At 39.2% G+C, this 26,374-nt stretch overlaps 1 protein-coding gene across 2 annotated transcripts in view; it reads left to right on the top strand.

Moving 5' to 3' along the window:
- Positions 1-1,768: 1,768 nt before the first annotated feature.
- Positions 1,769-26,374, top strand: part of LOC104600074 (MICOS complex subunit) — a 41,612-nt gene continuing 17,006 nt past the window's right edge. The window contains exons 1-11 of one of the 2 annotated variants that reach the window (XM_010262895.2): positions 1,769-1,870; positions 2,032-2,085; positions 2,452-2,515; positions 2,808-3,494; positions 4,606-4,746; positions 4,888-5,040; positions 5,174-5,251; positions 9,123-9,215; positions 9,314-9,433; positions 11,790-11,867; positions 22,176-22,355. In XM_010262895.2, the coding sequence (XP_010261197.1) occupies positions 2,075-2,085; positions 2,452-2,515; positions 2,808-3,494; positions 4,606-4,746; positions 4,888-5,040; positions 5,174-5,251; positions 9,123-9,215; positions 9,314-9,433; positions 11,790-11,867; positions 22,176-22,355 (1,605 nt within the window). In that variant the 5' untranslated portion in view covers positions 1,769-1,870; positions 2,032-2,074. Of the gene's footprint in view, positions 1,944-2,031; positions 2,086-2,451; positions 2,516-2,807; positions 3,495-4,605; positions 4,747-4,887; positions 5,041-5,173; positions 5,252-9,122; positions 9,216-9,313; positions 9,434-11,789; positions 11,868-22,175; positions 22,356-26,374 lie in introns of both variants that reach the window. The other variant, XM_010262896.2, reaches the window with a different exon arrangement.

Raw genomic sequence — 26,374 nt, 5'->3', positions numbered from 1 at the left:
GACCAAGACACAGATCTTTGGCTATAAAAAGGTACTCCATGCTCGAGGTAAGGGATCCCCAACTTCTATCACCCATACTATTAATTAGCTCGGCCCGACCATCCATCACTTCCTACTGACTTGAGCGTCGGAGTACCTACCTGGGGATAGCTCCTCAGACCTCTGACTCCTCCTTTCTTAATCACAAGTCTTGAAGCGTGGCATCGTCCTTGTAACTCGGCCCCGCCCTATTAGCAAGAACTATCTAATTGCTCTCCTCAGTTCATGCACAACTTTGAATTGAGCAACATCAGCTAGCATTTATTGTTAGTTACTAAAACTAACTAGATATACCCAAACCCATCTGAAACTACTTAATATTAGGTCCAATTAACCATCAATTCCCTGTAAGAATCCATCATTTTTTTTTTTTGCAAATTCCAAATAGTTTGAAACATTTTTTGCTAGGTGGATTTCTTGCCACACTTCTGTTTTTAACTCAGTGAAACCTTGATACAAGTAATAAAAGTATGGAATAAGTAGACTTTCAGATTAGTGATTTCAAGTAGAAAGCCAGATATATTCTATCCTATTTAGCATATATCTAAAAAACATTGTTTTTTTTATATGATACATTAATGTTGTCTTTGTATCTTGGTTACAAACTTTCTTAATTTAGACGCCATAGGGAATTCACTATTTATTTGTATCTGTCCATAAATTCCTACTATATTCCATTATTTCTTATATCTATTGCAGCAAGATTTGATTATTTCTTTTTTTTTTTTAATTTGTGCAATATGAATTAATATTGTCTAAAATATTTGCACCTTCATTTATATTTCGTTATGATTATATCACCATTTTCAAACTTGCAATTGATATCTTAGGCTGTATATAAACGAAGCTAACTAGATATGCCCAAACCCATATGAAACTATTCAATGTTAGGTCCAATCAACTGTCAATTCATTGCTTAAGAAGATTTTACATTTATTTTCAGCCTCAATCTTCCTTGTATAGGTTTTTGCTAAGAAAACTGGAAAAGATACCCACATATTGAAATAGTCTGCCGGATGACAAACAATTAGACAGTAACAAATCTTCAAACGAACCAATCAGAGATTTCTTGACGAAAAGTCCACGCAACCTCCTTTCCAACTTGATACATTGAGGTGTTGGGGCTGAATCAGGACCTCAATGTTTATTGTGGTTAATCAACCATTGGTTCAAATATTCGTGTATGGCACGGGCCATTATACTAGTTTATAAAAAAATAGGAAAGTATAGACTGGTTTAATACAAATTTCTGAATTCTACTGCAGATTTATGAACATTCAAAAGGTCAAAAATCTCCATTACCCTTAAGTAAATCGGAGAAGTACGGATACATACAATGCAGAATTCTGAATTCCAACCCCTCCTATTACTACCTCTTTCCCCCCTATAAACCACATCCTGCCCGTGAATTTGGTATCAATTCACGATCAAGATGCATTTCTCCTCTATTTTAGGGCTATAAAATTCTGATCTGAACTAAGTAAATTGACATCAATTCCAAGTTAGCACCTGGCGCAGTTGAAATTTGAGCTTAAAAATTCTGACCCTGGTATGAACCGTCATTCTCCTACTATATAAACTTGCGTGATGTATAGGATAGAGTTGGATTTGCCGGGTTAACCCGGACCATTTAACAGGCCTATTCGATCATCAAAAGTTTCGTGGGTCCATCTTCCACGTCATCGTTTTACACACTGGCTTCTGGGGCGAGTACAAAACGAAGGGAAGTCTTCCGGCACCCAGACATGTAGCAGCGAGAGCTTCGAGCCAACGGTATCGATACCGGACAAGCTCCTTTCCCGTCTACCTCCTGGCCTGCCGTCGCTTCTTGGTAATAAAAACCGTTAACTGCAACCATTCACACCGAAACTCCTTTTATGTTGGGAGGATTAAACTAAAACAAAGTCCGTCCATTTTTCACTTTTCTGTTGTTTCTCTCTTTGTTTTCCCCCTTACGTTTCCTAAACTATTTACATGCTGTGAGTTTCACAGAGTTTCATGACTCTATTTCCCTGAATCACGAACGAAGACGACGATGATGCGAAGGTGAGGTTATCTCCTCTTGCTTTCCCTACATTTGACATGCTTCAGAAGAGTAATGGGACATTGAATTTCTTTCTATTTTCCCTGAATTTAGCTAATATGCTATTTCAGTTGGGTATATATCTGTAATTCGATCTGTGCATTGCTGGAATGAGTCTTCCCTCTTAATGCACAACCTCAATGTTCTTAGGGTTTTTATCACTTGTACTTTCAGTTTAGAACCTATCAGCAACAGTTAATTACTGGAATTCACATTTCTAGTTCTCTTGTCTTAATCGTGGATACGAATGTCATCATTAAAGATTAGGGACAAATGGATATCAGTTAACGGAGTAATGACGATTTGACATATTATATATCCTACAACAGGTGCATTTGGGAAATTTCATCAGGTCGTTCTGTCAGGCGGATACCGAGGCAGATAATGACTCAAGTATGTCCAGCTTGCATCGCAAATACCTCGTGCTGATGTAGCTTAACTCGTTCGTTATCATTTCGATGAATTTCGTTTTACATGTTTGCGATTCTTTCTTATTGTTGTTGTTGATGTTTTCTCTTGTTTCTTTTGATGATGGCAAGTGTTGTTAAAATAAAGGGTAAAAGGTATTTGGGGACGGATGTTTTGTTGTTTGTTTCTGGTAGAGACGGGAACTATATGTTTTTTTTGTACCTGAAATTTGTTATTTATTGAGGTAGTTTTTTTGTTGTCCATATACTTCCAACAGATACCTTCATTCCTATCGTCTAGAAAAGAATACTCTGTTGCATCTCAGCCTGGTTCGACAGGAAAACCATCTGAATCAGGAAGTGGTATCACAAAATTTGTAATTGGAGGTGTTGCAGTTGGTGCTGCTGTTATGGGAGCTTATCAAATGGGTTATTTGGATAAACTTTACGTTCAAGAATATAATTCAACCCCTGATTCTGCAAAGCCTGATAGTAGTAAAACTTTAAGAGATACAGGGCATTTAGGAGAGCAATTAGTTCTCCCAAGTAAACAGGAGACAAATGGATTAAGCTCTGACATGATTCATACTGAGAAAACCAACCAGGGTCAGTCAGATGCTCCCATTTTTCAGGATCTGGGTAAAAGTGAGGGTGAGAGTCAGGTCAAAGATAGATCACATGTGATGCTTTCAGAGGATACAATCCCCATCCAAGAGCAAGATTCACCAAGTTTCCATCAAGACAGTGTGATATCTGATGGTCAAGGTAGTCATTTTGACATGTCAACTGAAAATGATCTTATTTCAAAAGGCATGGACAGCAGTTCTACATCCCCAGAAGATAGTAGGGAACAGGATAAAGGGGCTGAAAGTACACCAGTTCTTCCTGATGGAAAGACTATTTCTGAAGAAGTTGAGATGGAGGCAGTTGCAGCTCACCATCATACCTCAGATGGCATTTCAGCGGTATGTGTAATCAATTTCTTAAGGTTTTATATCATTGGTATACTGAACATTTGTTGATCCATTGTTCTTGTGCTCTGAATTCTGATCCACAATTTAGCATTCCTGTAATAATTTGCCTTTTTTTTTTCCTTCAAATGTCTCATACCATGTGGTGCTCATTTTACACAGATTAGTACCAACTAGTAACTACAATAATTCTTTATGGCATATTATGCTGTACTCTTAGTACTTCCTTTCATAGGAAATTCTAAATAATGGTGTTTGATTGACTGCTTATGTGAAAGTGGTTGAAAGTAAATTTCAGTTGGTTTTGAGTCCCCCCCCCTCCATCCCTAGCAGTCATGAAATGTCCAATGATGCTCATGAATTGTGACATTGTCAGGTGCAAACTTCAAACTTTTTTTTTGAAAGGTAAGTATTGTATTACTATAAGGGAAAATCCCAAATTCCCAATAGATACAAAAAGCTCCTTTAAGAAAAAAGTTTTACTCAGTATGAACTATTCACAGCATTTGCAAAACATCAAAAAGAGCTATACAGAATAGAATTAGAGCCAATGATTTGTTCCCACTGATCACTCATGGACTGGAAAGAAATGCCAACTTTAAACATTGTTGAACTAGGGTAGATGATATTTTCCCCTTGTAATGAATTTTCAGTAGATTGGAAGCTTAGACATTGTTTGGTGTATTATTAGTAAGTTATTGTATGATATCTACATGTTTTAGACTCCCAATATTGTTGATTGTAATGTATCTCTTCATACAAACAATTAAGATGTGCATTTTTCACGTGTTTATACCTTATTCATAGTTATTTCAACCTCAGGTTTAGTGCTATTGATGTATTTGTGTGGTTTGTAAGAGTTTCATTCATGTTACTGTATCCAAAGTGTATACATATCCAAGCTTCCTGATACAATACCTGATACTAATAGTTTGAACCTTGGTCCTACTTCAAGTGGTATTGGAGCCATTGGTTGAACCCTATATCATTGACCTATTTTTACCTTGCATACTGGAGAATTTTTTTTCGGAACTTTCACTCTTTTTGCATGACTACTTTGCTTGAGTTTATTTTATGAGCATCATCAAATGATATTCTTTTGCAGGAGGCACTAGGTAATGATGCAAAGCCAACAAGTTCTCTTCCTGACACATATTTTCTACAGGAGAATGATGAAAGAAGCCCTGGAATTTCATTAATGAGGGAAACCACTGATAGTTATGGATATTCCAACAAAGAAAAAGAGGTTGTTTTATGGAAAGAAATTTTTCCATACTATATGCATTTTTTGGTTTGCATGCTATTATAATCCATATATGTCCTTGTATCCTATCTGGAAAAATTGCTTATTTCTGTTATCCTAAATTTTGGTTTTATGAAACTCAAGGCTTCATTAGGTACTAGTGAAGATTTGAAGACTGCATATATATCAAAGGATGGACAATTAGTTCTTGATTTCTTACAAGCTATTCATGCTGCTGAGAAAAGGCAAGCTGAGTTGGACGCACAGGTTTTTGCTGAAGAAAAGAGAATATTGAAGGTTTGAACTTTTACCTTTTCTAGAAAAGTAAAAGTTTCAAAATTATGAATTATTGGTTTCAATTTGGTTTCTTCACGAGCCTTTGACCAGTTTCAAATCTTTGTTTCTTGCTAATCTATGTATTGTAATTTAGGAGAAGTATGAAAAGGAACTGAAGGATGCACGGGCAAGGGAACTTATGTATGCTGAAGAGGCAGCTATCTTGGATAAGGTTGTAAACAATTTACAGACAAATGCCACACTTTGTTTGGCCTATTTTTTCTCATATTTTTCTGGAGTTTGACTTGCCTTTCCTTAACGTTTGTACTTTGTAGCTCATTTGGTGCAAGTTAAGTTCAAGCTGCATTTATTAGTGATTTGCATTAGTTATGATTAAATCACCTTAACCATTGAAATGAAGCTAGAAGAAAACAACTTGTATAACGAAAAAATGCTATGAAGCACAGCCTAGTGAGTGTCATCCCTTGATTGGAACAAAATATAAATGCAATGACCTGTATATTTCTTGCTATTCACAATTATCAAAAAAAAAAAAAATCTTGCTATTCACCGATAAAGGAGTACAACTTAGTATTTTTATAGAGACAAGCAGATGGATTAATATATTAATCAATGTGCTCTGCACTTCCTTGAGGGGCTTAGTTGATTAACAAGGTCTGTAAAGTATTAGGTGGGGCATACATGACCATTACCATAATTACCATAAGTTCCATAAGTCTTTAACAAGTCTTAGGAAGTTTGGCATGTATGAATAACATAACTACTCATGGTTTGAAAGAGTCTCTCTGGTGGCTTTGCTTTAGGAACCATTTGAACCTAGTGATCAATCAATGTATTCTGCACTTCCTTGAGGGACTTAGTTGATTAACAAGGCCTGTAAAGTATTAGGTGGGGCATACATGACGATAACCATAATTCCCACAAGTCTTTAACAAGTCTTAGGAAGTTTGGCGTGTATGAATAACATAACTACTCATGGTTTGAAAGAGGTCTCTCTGAAGGTGGATCAGATAATGCCATTTATATGTACTCTATGCACCCACTTAAACAGGATTCGAGAAACCTTCGCTGGTTCAAGGGTTCCAATCAGATGAATTCTTTGAGAGATTAATTCAGTGGTACTAGCAAAATCTGGGAATAATAGGGCTTTTTTATATAGCAGAAGCTCTTAAGCTAGAGTAATTTTTTTGTATAGAGCTACTTATTTATAGCTCTTTTGCATTATTGTACATCCTCTTATGTATGCGTTCTCTCCTACCACAAGATAAATTTTTTTGATTAGTAACAACTTAGGGCTTTATTAAAGTAACCTCATGCCCTATTGATAGGGGAATGACAAATAGTACAACATATCCATCTTAGGACTTTGGACTTGGTCTTTCTCCTCTAAAAATTAATACTTTTGAGATACCTCAGCAAAGAAGAAAAACCTTGGTGAACCTCATCTTAAAGAAAGATACTTTGAACTTGAGTGGCGAACTCTGAGCGGCGAGAATCGAACTAGCGGTGATGATCTTTTTCCAGCGGTGGAAATCGTAGCAGGGATCATGTTGTCTCGCCGGTGAAGGGTAGGCAAATGCTAGATTCAGTTCTTATTGCAAATGATCTCATTCATTCTAGGAAAAAAGAAGGTTCTCCGGGTTTGATTTGTAAACTTGATATTGAGAAGGCCTATGATCATGTTAACTGGAGATGTGTAGACCTTGTGCTTCTTTAGATGAATTTTGTGCAGAAATGGAGGAATTAGATTAAAGTCTGTATCTCTTCCCCAAAGTTCTCAATCTTGGTAAATGGACAATTTGCAGGTTTCTTTGATAATTCTAGGGGTCTTAGGCAGGGAGACCCTCTATCTCCTCTTCTACTTATATGTGTTATGGAGATCCTCACTCTTTTCTGTAAGAAGGCTGCTGTGTTAGGGGAATGGGAAGGTTTTGCAGTGGTGTCGAGGGGAGAGAAAGTGAATATTCTTCAATTTGTAGATGATACATTATGTTTTGTGGAGGCATCCCCCTCTCAGGTGGAGTTAATCCTTGGGATTCTCTGTTGGTTTGAAGTGGTTACAGGTTTGAAAGTTAATTGGAATAAGAACCAAGTTATCCCAGTTGGATAGGTTTCCAATTTAGCTGAGTGTGCTAGTATTCTGGTTTGTCATATTGCATCCCTTCTAGTCAAATATTTGGGTCTCCCGCTTGGGGTGAGTGGTGGTCCCTCTGCTATCTGGGACCCAGTTATTGAGAGATTGGAAAGGAAGATGGCTTCATGGAAGGCTAAATACCTATCTTTTTGGGGGAGGGTGACTCTGATTAAGAGTACCCTCTCCAATATGCCTACCTACTTTCTATCTTTGTTTTCCATTCCTTGGAAGTTTGCAAATCAGATTGAAAAGCTTCAAAGGAATTTTCTTTGGAGAGGCTGAGAGGAGGAGAAAAAAGTGCACTTGGTGAGTTGGGAACAAGCCTGTCTCCCCAAATCTGAAGGGGGGTTAGGTATAAGGAAGCTGAAACAATTTAACTCTGTCCTCCTATGTAAATGGATTTGGAGATTTGCTGTAGAATCTGATGCTTGGTGGAGGTCTCTTATTGCCAGCAAATATGGTGTGAGTTGGGGCAATTGGAGAACTAGGGATCCCCCTCCTAATTGGGGTAACTCTCTGTGGAAAGGGAAAATGAAGCATTTTCCAGATCTGGCCAGGGAGATCTCAATCAGGGCTGGTAATGGTAATAGGACCAAATTCTGGAAGGAATCTTGGTGCACAGATGCTCCTCTTGCTGAGTCCTTCCCACTTCTCTTCCAGTGTGCTTCAGACCAAGAGGCCTCAGTTGCTGAGTGCTATAGTACTTCTGGTGGTTCAGTTCTTTGGACTCCCTCTTTCCAAAGAAATCTCTTTGATTGGGAGGTGGATGAGGCAGTGAATCTCCTGACCTGTCTCCAGTTTCAAGAGTTGGATTATAGCTCGGAGGATAAGTGGCTTTGGAAGTGGAATTCTGATGGGATGTTTTCAGTTAAATCTTTGGATGCTATGCTTGGTAGGAGGGGTGTTCCTGATTTCCCAATTCAGCAAGTGTGGAATCCCATTAGTCCGACTAAAGCCAGTTTCCTGGCTTGGACTATGGCTCTTAATAAATGCCTTTCCAAGGAGAACCTTGTGAGCAGGGGATTTCAGATTTCGGACCTGTCTTGCAGCTTATGTGGGTGCAGTGCTGAATCTACTGATCACTTGTGTATTCACTGCCCGTTCTCTGCTCAGCTGTGGAACCACTTCCTCAACTCCTTGAAGGTTTGTTGGGTGATGCCGAGGTCGGTAAAAGAGCTGTTATGCTGCTGGCATATCTTGGGCTTGAGCAAGAAAAAGAAGACTTTATGGAAGATGATTCCAAGTGCTGTAATTTGGTGTATCTGGACCGAGAGGAATAGAAGGGTGTTCAGTAACAAGTTTCTAAGTCTGGAGGACTTAACCCAGAAGTTATTGGGCAAGCTGATTTCTTGGTTGTCTGTGGTGGCAGATTTTAGAAACTGTAATGTGTCAGATGTACTCTTTTCTTTGTCTTGATGGCTTATGTAATTGCTGAATAGATCAGTCAGCCTGTTCTGGGACTGGTCTCAGCTTCTTGTGTGTATTTCTTTCTCATTAAATATTACTTTACCTTTTCCAAAAAAAAAAAAAGCAGTGGAACACAGCCTATAGCTTACTCTTTAATTGCTTGAATTCACCTTTGTGACAATTCCATCCCCAGGCCTGAGATCCACCCAATCAAGTTTGTCCTTACGGCTCCTGTCTTTGCCAATGATAGAGCAATTCTATTGGCTGAATTTTGTGTCCAATTGAACGAGCAATTCATATTGGTTGCAAGTATTTTTGACAATCTCTTTCTACAACTAGGTTGGAATAATTTGAGGAGTATGCCAATCTAAGACCTTGCAGGAGAGCAAGCATTTATGCCCTTGTGTTTTTCCTTCTCTAATTGGTCTTGAGAAGTTTAACAATGTAGCTCCTGTTTCATTTCTTATCACACCCCCAATCTTTGAGAGCCCTGGGTTACCATAACAATGCCCATTTCATGTTCTTGTGAATTCATTTTCAGGAGTTAAACAAAGATAGAGCAAAGGCAGCAACCACTATTAAATCACTTCAAGAGAAAGCAGAAGAGAACCTTAAGAGGGAACTAGAACGCAAGGTGCGTTATTTGTTTCACAGATTGAATGTAATTTCTATGTAGTTAATTTCTTGTAGAGTACTACTGAATTTGCATTGACTAATATATGTCTGCTGCAGGAAAATGAAGCAGAATTGCATCTGAAGAAGGTCCAGGAGCTGTCAAAGGCAGAATTGGCTGCAGCTATTGCAAGTGAAAAAGCATCCCAAATTGAAAAAATGGCAGAGGCAAACCTTCATGTATGACTCTTAATGAAGTTCAACAACTACAAAAGCAAGCACCTTTTTTTTGGTCATAAATGATGGTAATATTTCATTAAAAAGAACCACCACACTTCTCAGAAAGGTAAGCAGCAGGCCATATAGTAAAATGGTAGCTCCTATCTTCATGGAGGTCAAATTAAAATAAAAAATAAATGGCTATTACAAATTGCAACCCCACCCTATGGACCCCTTCTAGCTGGTTCCTTACTACTCCTGCCCTAGCTAAAGAGCCTGCCAACCCATTAGCGTTTCTAGGCACCCATTTGAATGAGCTATTTAAGATGGAACCCAAGGTTTGTGCCCATCTCACCATTGGCCTGAATTTCCAAGGAATCATGTAATGAGTTCTCATCCAACAAATTATTGTCTGGCAATCTTCATTCTCTTCATACTCATCATTTTAACCCCTGAATTAAGGGATACAGTTCATCCCTTAGAGAATTGCCAAACGCCAACACCAATAGGGTCAGAACAACTGAGTATATTTCCATTGTGGTCCCTGATCGCACCCCTGATACTTGAGTCTCCTGGATTTTCAAGGCACTGCCCATCAAGGTTGAATTTAAGTTTGCCTGCTGCTGGTGCAATCCAACCAACCATCCCTTCAAGTTTTCTAACTTGAAAATCAGCAACAGCTTTCCATCCCCTTTGGAGATCATTTAGGGTGATGCCTTTGAAGTCCTTACATACCAAAGCTCAATGAGCAGCCCTTGTCATGGTTATATAAATCAACTCCCAGCCCTTCTTGCCTTCTAAAATAATCTGGCATTTTATTTGTTTATTTATTTTTTATCAGTAACAATGAAGGAATTTTATCAATGATAAAAAAAAGGAGAGTCCACAAGTTGTTTAGTAAGCTAGATAGCCTCAGCTACCCTGTTGATAGAATTACAACTCTCCCCAAATCAAATGATTTCTTATAGCAACCTGCTTTGCTAACCCATCTGCCATACTATTGGCAGCTTGAGGAACCCATTCTAGTCTCGTACTCATTTGCCCCATTAGACTTACAATTTCCTTGATCATATTCCTATACTACCACGTGCTGTTTTGATTGTTTGCCAGCCAAAATTCTGGCGTTTCTTTCATTCCACAATCCCATAACCATTTATCTTTTTTCTAAATATCAATTACTGTAACTTTCATTAATTAAAAGAGAAAAAGGTAATTGGAGATAACATATCTTATCTCAAAAATCAAAGCTTTACAACTGAGCCCAAATCTTATCTTTTTGGTCCTGGCTGCATTTTCTTGCCTAAATTATTATTGGAACTATATCATTGCATTCATTATAATGGCGAGACAGGTCTTGAATATCAAAAAAGGCAAAAGGTGAATTCTAAAGTTTCACTTTTGTCTGTGGATATTATATAATGCTTCCCCATTTTGATTGTAGCATGTGTGCATGATATGCATAAACAGGGGAGATCTTTATAATGGCATAAAGCTGCTATTATACAATCTATGAAGACTCATCTTTTGCCAATAATTCAGCTTTAACATTAGTACATTACATCCAACATGATAAGTCCCTCCACACCTCTTTAGGTCAAGCTTCATAGGGTCTTGTGAATCAAGAATCATGTCCATGAGGATGGGGAGAGGAACTTGACTTCCCTGTCAAAGACCTATTTATTTTCTTCTCACAAAGCCCCAGAAAATTCCCTGTTGGGTAAAATTTCATAATGTATTTCCTCTATAGCCACTTCTACCATAATTCATTTGCATGTCCAGGAAGGTCCCAAGAGAGTCCTAGTGACCCCATGAAGAAGCACCAAATGCCCTGAAATGGCAATCTGCCAAAAAGGATGAAGGTGGTCTCGATTCACCATCCCAAGGCAAAAGAGGCAAACATGGGAGATAAATGTTTTGCAACCACGTAAATGATAAAAAATGTTTTGTAACCATGCTTTCTCTGGTTGTTTCTTTGATTGTTTAATGCGGTTTTGCTTATGCATTCGACCCATGGTAGGCCTAAACCACTCAAGTTGATTGCTGTTTCTAGTTTGATAGCACAAGGCTCCTGAAATAAGCTCTGTATTTGCAGGGGTTATTTGATGATTTTATGTAGATTTTATCCTCTCATTTCCAACCTTGCAGCATCAGAACCCTTGTTGCTTCACTTTATGAAAATTAGCTACATTAAACAGTCTTGTTGGATTTGTGCTGAGCCATGATTTTTCCAAAAGCATGGTCATTTATTTATCTCTTTTTTTATTACTAGTCATGAATTCACACCAGTATCAGATGTGAATTTGCTAGTTACATAACTTGGAAAACTCTTTACTTAAAATAATACTGAGTTCATTATTTTGTGCTGTTATTTTTATAGATAAATGCCTTATGCATGGCATTCTATGCACGATCGGAAGAGGCTCGACAGACTCATTCTGTCCATAAACTTGCATTGGTAATATCCTTTCTATTCTCAAATAACTTTGGCACATCTTTCATTGAGATGCAACTTAGATGGTCTCAGCTGAGATTTTGCATGGGTTTTGCTTGGATTTTCTGGTTGTGTTAGGCCTGGGACTGGAAACATGATCTTGGCCCTAGCTTGGGTTGAGGCATCAGGTAGCCTGATCCTGATCCAACTTGAGCTCGTCTGACCTATAATATATGAACCTTGTGCATACAAGGTTTAAAATGTCAAATTTGATGGAAATGACCACTTAAATATGAAATATTATGGAAATATCAAATTTTTTTAAGATTTATTGTGAACAATTTATAATATTGTAAGCATCAATATATGAAATTATTTATTAATATTTTTTTTTGCGATTATAAAAGGACATACTTGTTTGAATAATATTTTGATGGAAATGTCAACCACTTAAATAAGAAATATTATGGAAACATCAGATTTTTTTTAAGATTTATTATAAACAATTTATAATATTGTCAACATTAATATATGAAATTATTTATTAATGCTTTTTTTGCAATTATAAAAGGACATACTTGTTTGAATAATTACATCATAATAAAGTGACAAAATTGATGCTTTTGCTCTTTGTCCACTTAGAATAAATTTAAGGGTTTTAAAAATTATTATAAAGTACCCATTGTTGATTATGTTATGTTTAATGTAAAAGTTATGATTTACATATTAGTATATATGGGGTCGGTTACATGAATCCTGTTTCGCCAATCCGTTCTATTTAAAGCCATATGCACCATTAAATTATTAGTGCTTAAATCATTTCTTACTACTTCTAACCATGTCCTATTTGGTCTACCCCTAGCTCTTCTATCCATTTCCACTTGTAGCAAATCACTTCTTCTAACAGGAGTTGTTGGTGGTCTTCTATGCACGTCACTAAACCATTTTAGTCTACTCTCTCTCTCTCATTTTATCACTTATTGGATCTGCTCTTGGGGTTCTCATTCTACAAATGGCTTCATTCCTGATCCTATCCTTTCTAGTTTTCTGCTCATCATCTTAGCATTCACATTTCTGCCACACTCATTTTCTGAACATGTTTATTTTTTTTTGATAATTGAATGAAATTTATTAATCAGCTAAGATAAAAAGTACAACGGAAGAGCTTAAGACGTGTGGTATGCATTATACGACTCCCATAGTTTTCAAGGAGCCAAGGCAAGGCTAGGCGATAGGGGGGTGCCTTGTCACCTAGTTGCCTAGGTGATGGATTTTTTAAGTAAAAAACACATGTCCTAGGGTAGTTCCCTAGGATCCATAGCTATATTTCCTTAACAATTATCCATAATTTACATAAGAAATTGATTGAATTGTGGAAGCAATGTTTTCAAAGGAAATTACATGATTGTGAGTTGTAAGCCTCCAGGAGCATGGAACTAGGAAAGAATGATAATACAAGGTCACCTCCTCTCGGGGTGAAGTTGTTTCGAGGTAGATCTCTTCGGAAAGAGCAGAGAGGTGGAAGGAGATGGGAAGCTAGGAATTGGTACAGGGGTGTGGAGAAGGGGGCGAGGAGGAGACCGGACTTCTCTTACAGTAAGGCGGTTACGACTGGAGTTTGGCCGAATTTTGGGCAGTCTGAAATCAAGAAGGTGGAGGACAGACAAATGATATTTACAGAGTCCCAAGGCGTAGAGGCCAGAAGGAGATTCCTAAGAGATTGCTTGGTGGGAAGATTTCAGTGGAGGGCGGGTTTTCATGAAGTGGAAAATTGGGTAAGTAGATGTTGGGAGGAGTGAAAGTAAAGAAATTAGCCGATGACCTCTTCCTGTTCATATTCTCGTCGAGATCAGCGACGGCTTGGATCCTTAAGTAGGGTCCATGGCAAATGGGGAGAAATCATCTCTTTCTGGATTGGTGGGGGGCAAGCGCTGGCTGCTTCTATTCGGAATCAAGCGAAGATTCAGACCGTTCAAAAACCATCTGGGTGAGGGTGTATGGTCTTCCTCTGATACTGTGGTGGTCGAGTGTGATCAAGAACATAGGGAATGCTTGCGGTGGTTTCGTGGAAACCGATGATTCCCCTGAGGATCTTTCAACCCGTGAGTGGGTTCTAATGAAGGTGAAAAGGTCTGGGAAGATTCCTGAAAAAGTGGAGGTTGTTGTGGGGGAGTCGGTATTTGAAATCTGTATTTGGCCTGAGTCGCTGTCGACGATCCGAAGTTGGACACAGGAGATTCATGAGAACAGTCAATCCGATTGCAGGGAAGGAGCTCAGAAATCTATAACACGGTGGTCCTAGAAGACGAGGGAGAAAGCTCACTGCCGCAAGAGTTCCATAAAAGGTCATTGAGTTTCAAACCGCCACTGAGTAGCTCACTGGAGGTCGACGGAGGGGAAGAAGATGGTCGTGGGATCAATCTGATCCGTCCACAAGCAGTTCCGCTGGACGACCAGGATCGTCCTCAGGTTGAGTGCTTTGAATCTTGCACGCCGGAATTAATGAAGGGAAGAAGTGGGGATTTTCCGAGGGTGGAGGATTTAAAAACTCTCATAAAGCAATGCATTAAAGAACTACATGCGGAATCAGACGTGGAGGTCTCGAGGTTTAAGGGGAGGGAGGCTCGACAAGGGGCCGAATCGGATTCCAAGGAAGATGAGGAGATTCATATTTGGACTCAAGTTCCGGATCTGGGTCAAGCTAGATTTAAATCCTTGTCTACCCGCTCTACTCAATTGGCGAAGAAACTTGAAGGTAAAAAGTTTTTTAGTGAGCCTCGGTGGCCCACTGGTAGACAAACAAATTATAGTCCGGTTCGGTTGGAACCGACCTGGGTTAGTCTGCCATCCAAACAACAGTTGAATCCAAGTGTTGGTTCTCCTCTAGCCCACATTCCTAGCCCTGATAATATGGTGATCAGAGTCAGGCTGCTACTTCATCTCAAAAAGTTCGGTCTTCTTCAAAAAGTGCGTGAGAGATGGACAACAGGCGGCAACAAAGTCAAGAGTTGCCTCTGGTGCCAGTGGAAGAGACTCTATTGGTGGCGACCCCTATTGCGGTGGTGGGTAATGAGGTTCATAGTGGGAATGTAGGAAATTGTCTTGATCAATCCAAAGAGTTGGGAAATAATGATGTAAGCCCCAAGCAAATGAGAAGCAATGGAGAAGCCTTGTTAGGAAACAAGGGGAAAGCGAGTTCATCAGCCGCGGAGGTAGGCAAGTACAGTAAGTCTGAAACTAATCAATCTTCTTGGGTGACATCGAAACTTCTGGGGCTGGGGACTTTCCTGGGAATTTCGATGGAAGGGGATGGAAGCTGATACTATTAAGTTCTTGGAAGGAATTGAACAAAGAGTGCTTATGGAGAGGGGAAAATTGATGGCAAAAAAAAGGGGATTAAAAACAAAGAGAAGTAGAGAAATGATGAGGTTAACTTGGGGTCTGAATGATAAGGCGGGGAGCAGTGAAGGGGCTGCAAGGGGGTCTAAGAAGATGTGAAGTGTGGGTCCTTTTCTTTAGTTTTTTCTTATGGAAGTGAAAATTCTTTCCTGGAATGTTAGAGGACTGGGGTCGGGAAGGAGGAGGATGATGGTATGTGATTCTTTGAAGCAATCGAAGTGTAAGATTGTCTTGCTCCAAGAAACTAAGCTGGAGTGGATTGATGCTGCTACAATTCGAAGTGTTTGGGGGGAGGGTCAGGTCAGATGGAAGGCCTTGGCTCCCTTGGGGAGTGCTGGTGGAATTGTGAGCCTTTGGGACCCTACTTTCTGTTCTTTGGTTTCTTGCAGAATTGGTAATTTCTCAATCACTCTGAGACTGAAACTACAAGATGGAAAACTTATTCAAGTCACAAACGTTTATGGTCCTGTTGATGCTAACTTTCGGGTGGCTTTTTGGGTGGAGTTATCAGATTTGAGAGACCCTTAGAACTGTCCTTGGGTAATTGGGGGTGATTTTAATGCAACTATTTCGGTGGATGAGAAGAATACAGGGGTAGAAGAACTGGTTCGATGAACATGTTTGCTGACTTCATAAACAGTATGGAATTAATGGACGTCCCAATTCAGGGTAGTAGATTCACTTGGACCAATAACCAATCTGTCCCGACCCTGGTTAGGCTGGACAGATTTTTGGTTTCTTCAAACTGGGATGAATTCTTTCCTGATTTCAGACAGCTTACCCTTCCTAGACCGATGTCCGACCATAGCCCTATTCAGCTTGTTTGTGGTCTCTGTGAGACAGTCAAATCCCTGTTTAAGTTTGAAAATGCTTGGTTTGAAGAGGAAAATCTTATCCCCTTAATCAACTCTGTGTGGAATGAGTTGCAAGTGGAGGGCTCTAGTTCTTTCGTTATGGCATCAAAATTAAAGGCTGTCAACGGTAAACTAAAAATTTGGAGTAAGGAGAAGAATATGAAGTGGGTTATTGATAAGAAGGCTTTGTTGAGCACCATTGTAGAGATTGATAGAGCTGAAGAGGCGGGTCCCTTGTCTGAAGATCTGAGACTTAAGAGGTCAATTGCAAAAATCAGATATGATAAGATGGCAGTTGAGGAAGAGAGGTAGTGGAGACAGAGCTAAATCCATTTGGCTTAAGAGAGGGGGATAAAAATACAAAGTTCTTTCACAAAATGGCAAATGCTCGTGCTAGGTTCTCTTCAATCAGCAAGCTGGTGTGGGAGGACAGATGTGGTGAGTCTAGTTCTGAAGTCAAATCTGTAGCTACTTCTTTCTATAAGAACCTTTATAAAGAGAAGTGGGTTCAGAGGCCTTTTCCCTCCGAGCTCCAATTTAATAAGTTAAATGAAGAGCAGAAAATCTGGTTAGAAGAGACCATTCTCAGAAGAGGAAATTAAGGGTGCAGTAAAGAAGCTAGAAAATGATAAATCACCGGGTCCTGATGGGTTCTCTAATCTATTCTATTTAAAATGTTGGGATATTGTGAGGAGTGATCTGATGCAGGTGTTTCAGGCATTTCACACTAATGCCTCCTTTCAGAGAAGTCTGAATGCAACTTTCATCACTCCTATTCCAAAAATTGAGGGGGCTGTCAATATAAAGGACTTCAGGCCCATTAGTCTCTTGCACAGTTTCTACAAAATCTTGGCTAAAGTTTTGGCTGAAAGAATGAAGTGTGTTAGGCAGTGTTATCTCTTGTAACCAAAGTGCTTTTGTCCCGGGTAGACAGATGGTTGACTCTGTTCTCATTGCTAATGAACTGTTGGAGTCCAGAAGAAGAGAGGGGACCCCAGGTGTTCTGTGTAAACTGGATATTGAAAAAGCTTATGATCATGCTAACTGGCACTGCTTGGATATGGTTTTGGAGAAAATGAATTTTGGGCAGCTTTGGAGAAACTGGATCAGAGTTTGCGTTAAGACTCCTAAGTTCTCCATCTTAATTAATGGGCAAACGACGGGGTTTTTTGGAAGTTCAAGAGGTTTGAGGCAAGGTGACCCTCTCTCTCCCCTACTCTTCATTTGTGTCATGGAAAATTTATCTCTCTTTAGCAAGAAGGCTGCTGAGAATGGGCTTTGGGAGGGCTTTGCAATTGCTCCAGGGAAAGAAAAAGTCAATATTCTTCAATTTGCTGATGACACCTTATGCTTTGTTGATGCTTCTCCTAATCAACTGGAGGTGGTGCTTGGAATTTTGAGTTGGTTTGAGTTGGTGTCTGGCCTTAAGGTTAATTTGAGTAAATCTCAGATTATCCCTGTAGGTCTTGTTACAAATCTAGAAGTTTGTGCAGAAGTTATGGCTTGTCAGACTGCCCATCTTCCAGTCAAGTACTTGGGGCTCCCTCTGGGAGCTAAATATACTTCCTCTCAGATTTGGAATCCAGTGGTTGAAAGAATGGAGAAGAAATTGGCTTCTTGGAAAGCTAAATACCTTTCTTTTGGGGGGAGAGTGATTTTGATTAAGAGTACTCTTTCTAATTTACCTACTTACTACGTCTCCCTATTTCCTATTTCTTCCAAAGTGGCTAACAGAGTGGAGCAACTACAGAAAAACTTTCTTTGGAGAGGTTGGGAGGAGGAGAAGAAGGTTCATGTTGTAAACTGGGATGAAGTGTGTCTTCCTAAGGAAGTTGGAGGGTTGGGAATAAGAAAATTGAAGAAATTCAATTCTGCCCTCCTGTGTAAATGGCTTTGGAGATTTGCAAATGAAAGAAATGCTTGGTGGAGGAAGCTGATTGTGGACAAATATGGAGTGGACTGGGGTGATTGGAGATCCAATTCTCCTATTTCAAGAGGAATAAATTCCATTTGGACAGGTATAATGAAGAACACTAGCTTATTTGAGGAAGGAATCAGTTACAACTTGGAAATGGGGAAAGAATCAAATTTTGGAAAGACTCTTGGTGTTCTGAAGTGTGTCTGAAAGATGCCTTTCCTCTCTTGTATCAAATTTCTGTAAATCAGGACTCCTTGGTGGCTGAGAATTTCAATGTGGATGGTAACTCTTTTAGTTGGAACCTAACTTGTAGGAGGCGCCTCTTTGACTAGGAAATTGAGGAGTATGCAATTCTGTTGGGCTTGCTCCAGAACCAGAGGATTGACCCAAACATGGAGGATGCTTGGAGATGGAAATGGGAAGCTGATGGCATGTTTTCTGTCAAGTCTAAGTTCAGTAAGTTGATAAGTTAAGGTCAGGAAAACTTTCCGGCTAGGCAGATTTGTAGCTCATTCAATCCTTCTAAAGTGAAGTTTTTTCTCTGGACAATGGCTTTAAATAAATGTCTATCCAAAGTTAATCTAGTGAAATGTGGCATTCAGATTTCGGATATGTCATGTGGCTTATGTGGTGGGGTAGTAGAAACTACTGAACATCTGGCCTTACATTGCCCAGTCTCGAATTATATTTGGAGGCATTTTCTCCAAGCTTTGGAAATCAGCTGGGTAATGCCAATTTCTGTGAAGGATCTGCAGTTGTGTTGGCAGATTGAGGGTCTCAGCAAGGAAGGTATCTTGGTTTGGAAGACTATCCCGGCTGCGGTGCTTTGGACTATCTGGATTAAAAGAAATAACAGAACTTTTCAGGGCAAAGCTAAATCTCCAGAGGAAATGGTGCAGATAGCTGTGGGTAAACTTCTGTGCTGGGTGTCGGCATCGGAGTTGTTTAAAAATCAGAATTTGAGTCTGTTGTTTAGATCTCAGAAGTGCTTGTATCTATAATTTGTGGTGGCTCTAGGCAGCCTCTAATGGCCTAGGCTCCTTTGTACTGGTTCTTATTTTAATAAATTACCTTACATTTTCAAAAAAAAAAAGATAAAAAGTACAAGGTCTCCAAGGAAAGGCATGAGATGCGACCTCTCCAAACTAATTAAATACAGCTTACCAATTTACTAGAACAAGTTTCAAGGTAGCACAAAAAAGACCTTTCTTGGAAACCCCCTGTTTGTCTAAAGAATCAGAGCCATAGTATTAGCCGACCTGCTTATCCATTTAACCTCAACTCTCATATGACTAGTTAACCACTTTACTTTTTTGAGGAGGTCTTTGTAGCCCCAAATGCCAGCATCCAGGTTTAGAATCCACCCTGTTACCACCTAAGAATCCCCTTCAATTAGGAGGTGTTCCACCCCAAGCTGATTGGCAATCTGGATCCCTTGTACAACAGCTAGTACTTATGCCCTTGTAGAGTCCCCCACTCCCATCGGTCCTGAGAACAAGGAAATAATGTTGCTATCCTTATTCCTTAGAACACCCCTATACCCGAAGGCCCAGGATTACCTTGGCTGTTCCCATCAAAATTTAACTTAATGACACCTTCTCGAGGAGGTATCCATTCTATCAAACTTCTTTTTTTCTTAATAGAAGTATTAGCTATTGCTGACCAATTCCTCCAAAGGTCATCAAAACAGAAACCAACAAATATAGCCAAGGTTTTCAGCCAATGGATTGCTCTTGTTAAAATGCAGTCCTTCACTTCAGCCAAGCTTCCTTCCTTCTCTAAGAAAACTCTTGCATTCCTTTCCTTCTAGAGAGTCCACAAGGTAGCTGCCCTGATACATTTCCACATGAACTTACCTCTTCTTGTGTGCTACACAACAGTAGATGGATTAAATAACACACACATCAGATGGTGGAAACCACCTACAACCAAATAAACTAAGTCTCCAACTCCATAAGGCAGTAGCAAAGGAGCAGGATATCAGCAAATGGAAACAGTCCTCATTCTGGGCCTTACATAAGGAACACCAGCTCGGGGAAAGACAAAGAAGAGGTCTCTTTTTCTGCAAGTTTTCCAAAGTATTGATTTTCCCATAGTAAACTTCCCAATAGAACACAATAATTTTTGGAGGAATAGGTCTCACCCAAACTTTTTTAATAGGGAACACTCGGGGACTTGGGTTGGAATTGAGGGATTTTAGAAAAGAAGCAGAAGTAAAGGTACCTTTTGGAAGGGGATTCCAAACTCTTTGATCATAAGTTGTGGGGTCCAAACAAACTAACTCAAGTAAATGAAGCAACTTAGTGACACAAGTCAACTCACCATCCCTTAATCCCCTACGAAATCCAAAGTCCCAGTTTGAAGACAAGGGAATAAACGGGTTCGGAAGATACTTTGCAATTGGCTCAATTTTGGAGAGAGAGAGAGAGAATAAAGCCAAGGGAACCGATCTTTGAGGGGTAGATTACCCACCCAAACATCCTCCCAGAACCTAATAGAATCACCAGAGCAAGCATCAGACCTAATAAACCTAAGGAAGCGAGGGAGAATACCATGTATAGCCTTCCAAGGTGTTGTGAGGGTAGATCGACAAGATATCTTGGTATCCCAACCATTTTCTAAGCAGCCATGAATACTTGATACCACCTCATGCCATAATCTCTCTCCCGAGGCCATCTCCATAACCATTTCCCTAGGTGGGCTTCATTCTTCTACACCATGTTCCCTATCCCCAGGCACCCTTCTTTCTTAGTTTTATTGACTATCTCCTATCTAACTAGATGAACCTTTTTCACCTCTCCTAGTTTCCACAAAAAATCTGTCATTACCTTCTCCAGTTTCTTAGCCTCCCTTGGGGGAATCCTAAAGACTGAAAGGGAGTAGGTTGGAAAATTGGCAAATGTGGCCCTAATCAAAGTCACCCTACCCCATATTGAGATGTAATTCTTTTTCCAGGCCACCAAGCATTTTTTGAATTTCTCCACAACAGGGGTCCAAAAACTACTTTCTTTAGGGTTGGCGCCTAAAGGAAGACCTAGGTAGGTCAAAGGCCAAGAAGAGGTGGCACAACCTAAAGCCCCTAAAATGGAATCTACCTCCCAATCCTCCATGTTGTTTCTTGACTGCTCAGCACGTTACTCCATACAACATAAACTGCCTAACACTCACTTTCTTGACTGACCAAACCATATTAATATTGCTTCTTATGCTTTAAAATTGTTTATCTTTTTTAAGAGTTTAAAGTATTAAAGCATCAAGTTTATTTTATTAAATTATGTATAGTAAAAAATATTTTATAAAGGAAATGAAGAGATATGCTGAACTAAATTCCAGTTATGTTATTTGTGCATACCCTTGGAAATGGAAATAAGTCATGAAAATATTAGGAAATATGTTATCATTTTAAACTATGTATGAATACATGTACAATGTGTTTTTTTGCTATATATATATGCACTCTAGAGTATATTTACACTATGCATATGGTCCCCCAAGGTCCACACTCATGCGCACATGCACAAAATTGTATGAACATACATACATTTTGAATGTTATATACATAATATCTTTTTTTATGAGTACATGTACAATGTGTTTTTTTGCTATATATACGTGAACTCTAGATTATATTCACACTATGCATATGGTCCCCCAAGGTCCACACTCATGCGCACATGCACAAAATTGTATGAACATACATACATTATGCATGTTATATATACATATATATTTTTTTCCCAAAACTACTTATATGTATGCATTATATAATGATAAAATAAATAATTTCTTTTGTTCTAATTCTATTTTGGATCATAAAGCCCAAATAAAATGTTGAAGTGCAAAACACGAGCAAGAATGTCCTCAACCTGAGCAAACCACCAAGGTCCACCCAAGCCTGGCCCAAGTTGTGGTAGGGAGTTTTAGCTCAGACTGGCTTGGGCTTTGACCTTGGGTTATGACTGCTTTGAGCCTCTGAGGTCCAGGTCATTGGGCTTGGGTTGTCCATAAACCTGGCCTATCCAAGTTGCACTCCTGTCTTTCATGTTCCAGTAGCATAAAAGGTTGTGAATGGGCATATTGATGAGATGTGCTATTTCAGTGATTGGACAGCCTATACATAGCGCTCTTCTATGCATTAATTCTATGTTTGGGATCTTACAGGGAGCAATTGCCTTGGAAGATGCACTGGCTAAAGGGTTGCCTATTCAGACAGACATAGATGCTTTGCAAAATTACCTTGAAGGCATTGACAAAGATTCATTTTTGGGTTTAGTTCTTTCATCTCTTCCAGAGGAAACACTGAATCATGGTACAGATACTCTGTTGCAGTTGAATCAGAAGGCAAGTTGATATTTTCTCACTGTTTTTTTTTTTTGATAAACATATTTTCTCACTGTTATGGGAGGTTCACATATGTTATGTTCATATAATCATGTAGAGATTATATTATGTATAGATACTTCCCAGTACCACCAGTATCTTATTTAAAATGGTTCCTCAATGAATCACATATTTTAAATGAAGATTTTTTTTGGTAATCCATATTTTAAATGAAGATTAGAGTACCTCAGTAACCTTGCTAATATATTCTACAAGTTGTTCTTAGAAGCAGACATATTAGAACAGCAAGGCAGGGAAAGGAGGGCATTTCTGATTATAGCATTTGGCTTTTAGTTAGCAAAACAAGTCTTTGTGAAGTACTTTTTAGCCCTGTCTTTGGTGCCCATTGCAAGTGATGTCCTCTTCAAAAGTTTGCTTGGGTAGGCCCCAGTCTGGTTGCTACGTCATTTTTTTTGCTCATCCTTGGGGCTACACATGGGGGGTAGCCCATCCCCTAAACTCATTAACCCCCCCCACCCCTTGGTGCAGGTGGGATTCGGTCCCGAGTCTCTGCTACAACAAGCAGGAGACTTCACCAACCAGCTAGTTGGCACCTTACAGGTTGCTACATCATTAAGTCATGCCTTCATGGTTGCCAGGATTAGAGAAGTAATTTAAATGCATTTTATCTTGGAAATAGCCTCTGTGTATCTGCAGGGGTAAGGCTCCGTACGTGTGTCCCTCCCCAGACCTTGCATTGATGGGAGCCTCATACGCTGGGCTACCCTTTTTTTTACCTTAGTCCTTGATGTGGTTTCTTAATTCCTTATCATGTTTATGTCTTTCTTCCCTACTTATATAACATTTTTTTTTTCTGGCAAATCAATAAAAAATGCTTTTTTATGAGATAGGTTTGCATTATAGTGTTTTACATTATTAGTGATCTCTGTGTGCATGTGCCCTTGGGGGGGGGATTTCATGGGCATAATGTGGAATTTGATCATATATTCCATGACCAACTAAGAAGATATATTGCATCAACTATGTGGTAGATAGGTAGAGTGGTCCTCAGGCAGAAATTTAACCTATGGAACTGCTCAAGATCCAAAAGGACTATTTCTTTTTTGTTGCCTTTTTTTTTTCAATTGGAGCATCCTGTTATTTTTACATCTTTTATGTTTGTCTTGAACGCTTTTCCCCACTTCAATGCCTTACCTCTTTTTTTTTTTTAATTTTATGGGAAATGGTAACTTTCATTAATTCTTTAAAAAAACTTAGTACAAACTGTCACCTTCAAAAACAAGGTGATCCCTCATCAAAATTACAAACAGGCCCAAAAAAGGTCCTGCCTACTAACTCCTTGCTTTGCTAAAGTATCAGCCATTGCATTGGCTGATCTCCTAGTCCATTTAAACCAGATTGCAAGCTCCCTTGTTAGTTGCACAATCTCCCTTACAGGTTGTCTAAGGGACTGGGCACCTAAACTGTTTGTTTGCATCCAACCTATTACCAGTTTCGAATCTCCCTCCACTTCCAACTGCTGAAAACCCAGCTGTTTAGCCAGTTTGAGCCCCTTTAGGAGTGCCAGAACTTCTGCTCTAAGAGAGTCCCCCAATCCTATCGGGCTAGAATTTTCCTCCCCCATCTCTAAAGACACCCCCAATTCCGGATGGGCCTGGATTACCTAAAGAGCTGCCATCAAAGTTTAGCTTAACAGCCACAGATAACGGGGGCGGCCAGTCCTCTTGAATAGTTAAAGAGGGGCAGGAGGAAGCTGCTACTGTGCTCCATCCTCCAAGTCATCTACAGAGAAGCCCTTGAACAGGTCCAGCGATTTCAGCCAATGTATAACCTTGATGGTGATCCCTTCTATGACACACTTCAGCCAATGCCTTACTTTTTTTATTTTTTATTTTTATAAATCGTCACCATCTAAGACAGCTGCAAACTAAAGACTTTATGAAGGAAAAAAAGGCTCAACAACAGGCTCTGATTTGGCATGATGACAATAGTTAGGAAATGGATTGTTTTTTTAGCAGGGATATTTTGGTAATTTTGTCTAAGCTGTGTGTCCAGTCAGCCTAGGACTTTAAAGTTTAATTGTCATTAATTTAGTAGCATAGTTGTCAAGGAGACGCCTAGGTGACAAGGCGCCCTTTGAGGCTCGCCTCGCTTAATCACCTAGCAATTTTGTACTATGTATTGTAGAATACTTTTTTATTCTTTATTTTTTGACATTATAATTATAAAATAGGCACAATTAAACTAAAATACTCATTTCGTGTGTTTATATACTAATTTGTTTTTATTATTTTCATATTTGTTAGGATTTAATCAATACAAACATTGCTAAATGCTGTATTGAACCCTCAAAGACTTTAAAACCTGAACCAATAAGTAAGGAAGAACTTCAAAATTTGTCCAATCAACACATTTTCTACTACAGTACTACTACTATAATCAACACTTTTTCTTTTCTTCTTTTCCTATAACAAAAATAAGGGTTCAAACCCTATATTTTTTGAATTTTCTTTTCCTTCCTTTTTTTCTTCTCATGAATATGTTGATTTTCTATACTTTAACATGAATTCTACACTTTTATTATGAAAATTATGAATAATTACTAAGGAAATATGGCTACGGTACCTAGGGAACTACCCTAGGATTTATATTTTCTATATAAAAGAGTCCATCTCCTAGGCGACAAGGCGCCCCCCTGATGCCCAACCTCGCTTTGGCGTCTTGAAAACTATGTTTAGTAGATTGGGAGTTGGTATCTTTTCTTTTATAAGGTAGGAGTGGCAATTCTCTGTTTGTGTTTTCTCAGGTTTTCTAGGATTGGCCAACCCCCATGCATATGCCCTTTAGTTTCAAAAATCACATTGATGGTTTATTGAGTGAACTTTCTTTATGCAACTTTGGTGATGGTGAATGATCTCTATACAACCTAGAATGAGCCTAGGTTCCCTCTGGGGAATTTTGACAAACAGGTGGTCTAGTATGGTGGACTGTTGTTGAAAGTAAACAAAATTTGAAGAAAAACAAGGTGAAAGAAGGGGTTGGGTTAGGAGGTGGCTTGATAATTGGGTTTAAGAGAGAAAAATAGTTTTGAAAATCCTGCATATATGGAATGCTCTGAAGTAAAAAGGATCACTTGGTTAATTGGGAAATTGTGTGCAGAAGTAAAGAAGAGGGGGGTTTGGGACTTGGAAGGGTAACTAGAAAAAATCAAACTCTGTTAGAGAATGGAAATTGTGGCATGAGGTGGTGGGAAGCATTCATGGGAGGTCAGAGAATGGATGGGATGTTGGTGTATCGAGGCAAGCTAACCTAGCAGCACCTTGGAAGGCTATTCGCAACACCCTTCCTCAATTCCTCAATTTTATCAGGTATGAAGTTTGTTCTGGCAACTCTATTCATTTTTGGGAGGATATTTGGTTAGGAGACACACCGTTAAAGGATTTGTTCCCTTCGCTATTTTCTATTTCTTTGTACAAAAAAGAGGTGGTCTCAAAATTTGTCTCACCTTTGGGAACACCCTTAGATTCTACTTGGGATTTTGGGTTTTGTAGAGGTCTTAGGGATGATGAAATTGATTCTCTTTCTGCTTTGCTTGGTTGTCTTAATCAGGTTTGTTTGGATCCCTCCAAGCCAGATAAGAGGGTTTGGACTCCTAGACCCAATGGAACCTTCACTTGTGCTTCTTTCTTCAAGTCCATCTCTCAACTTTCTACTCACCAACCCTTTCCGTCAAAAGAAATTTGGTGTAGGCTAGTTCCCCCAAAAATTATGGCATTTTGTTGGGAAGTATTCCATGGGAAAGTAAACACTTTAGATAACCTACAAAAGAGAAGACCTTTCCTCTGTATTTCTCCTAATTGGTGTCTCCTCTGTAGAGCTCACGGTGAGGATTGTTACCATCTATTAATATCTTGTCCCTTTTCTGTAGACCTTTGGGCTTGGTTACTTTCGTTGTTTGGGGGTAGTTGGAGTCTACCAGCAGAAGTTCACATGCTCTTCAACCATTATACCTTTTATTG

This window comes from Nelumbo nucifera, chromosome 5, assembly GCF_055504915.1.
Source record: "Nelumbo nucifera cultivar China Antique chromosome 5, China Antique-T2T, whole genome shotgun sequence".
Lineage (NCBI taxonomy): Eukaryota > Viridiplantae > Streptophyta > Magnoliopsida > Proteales > Nelumbonaceae > Nelumbo > Nelumbo nucifera.
This window is presented reverse-complemented; position numbering and strand designations above follow the sequence as displayed.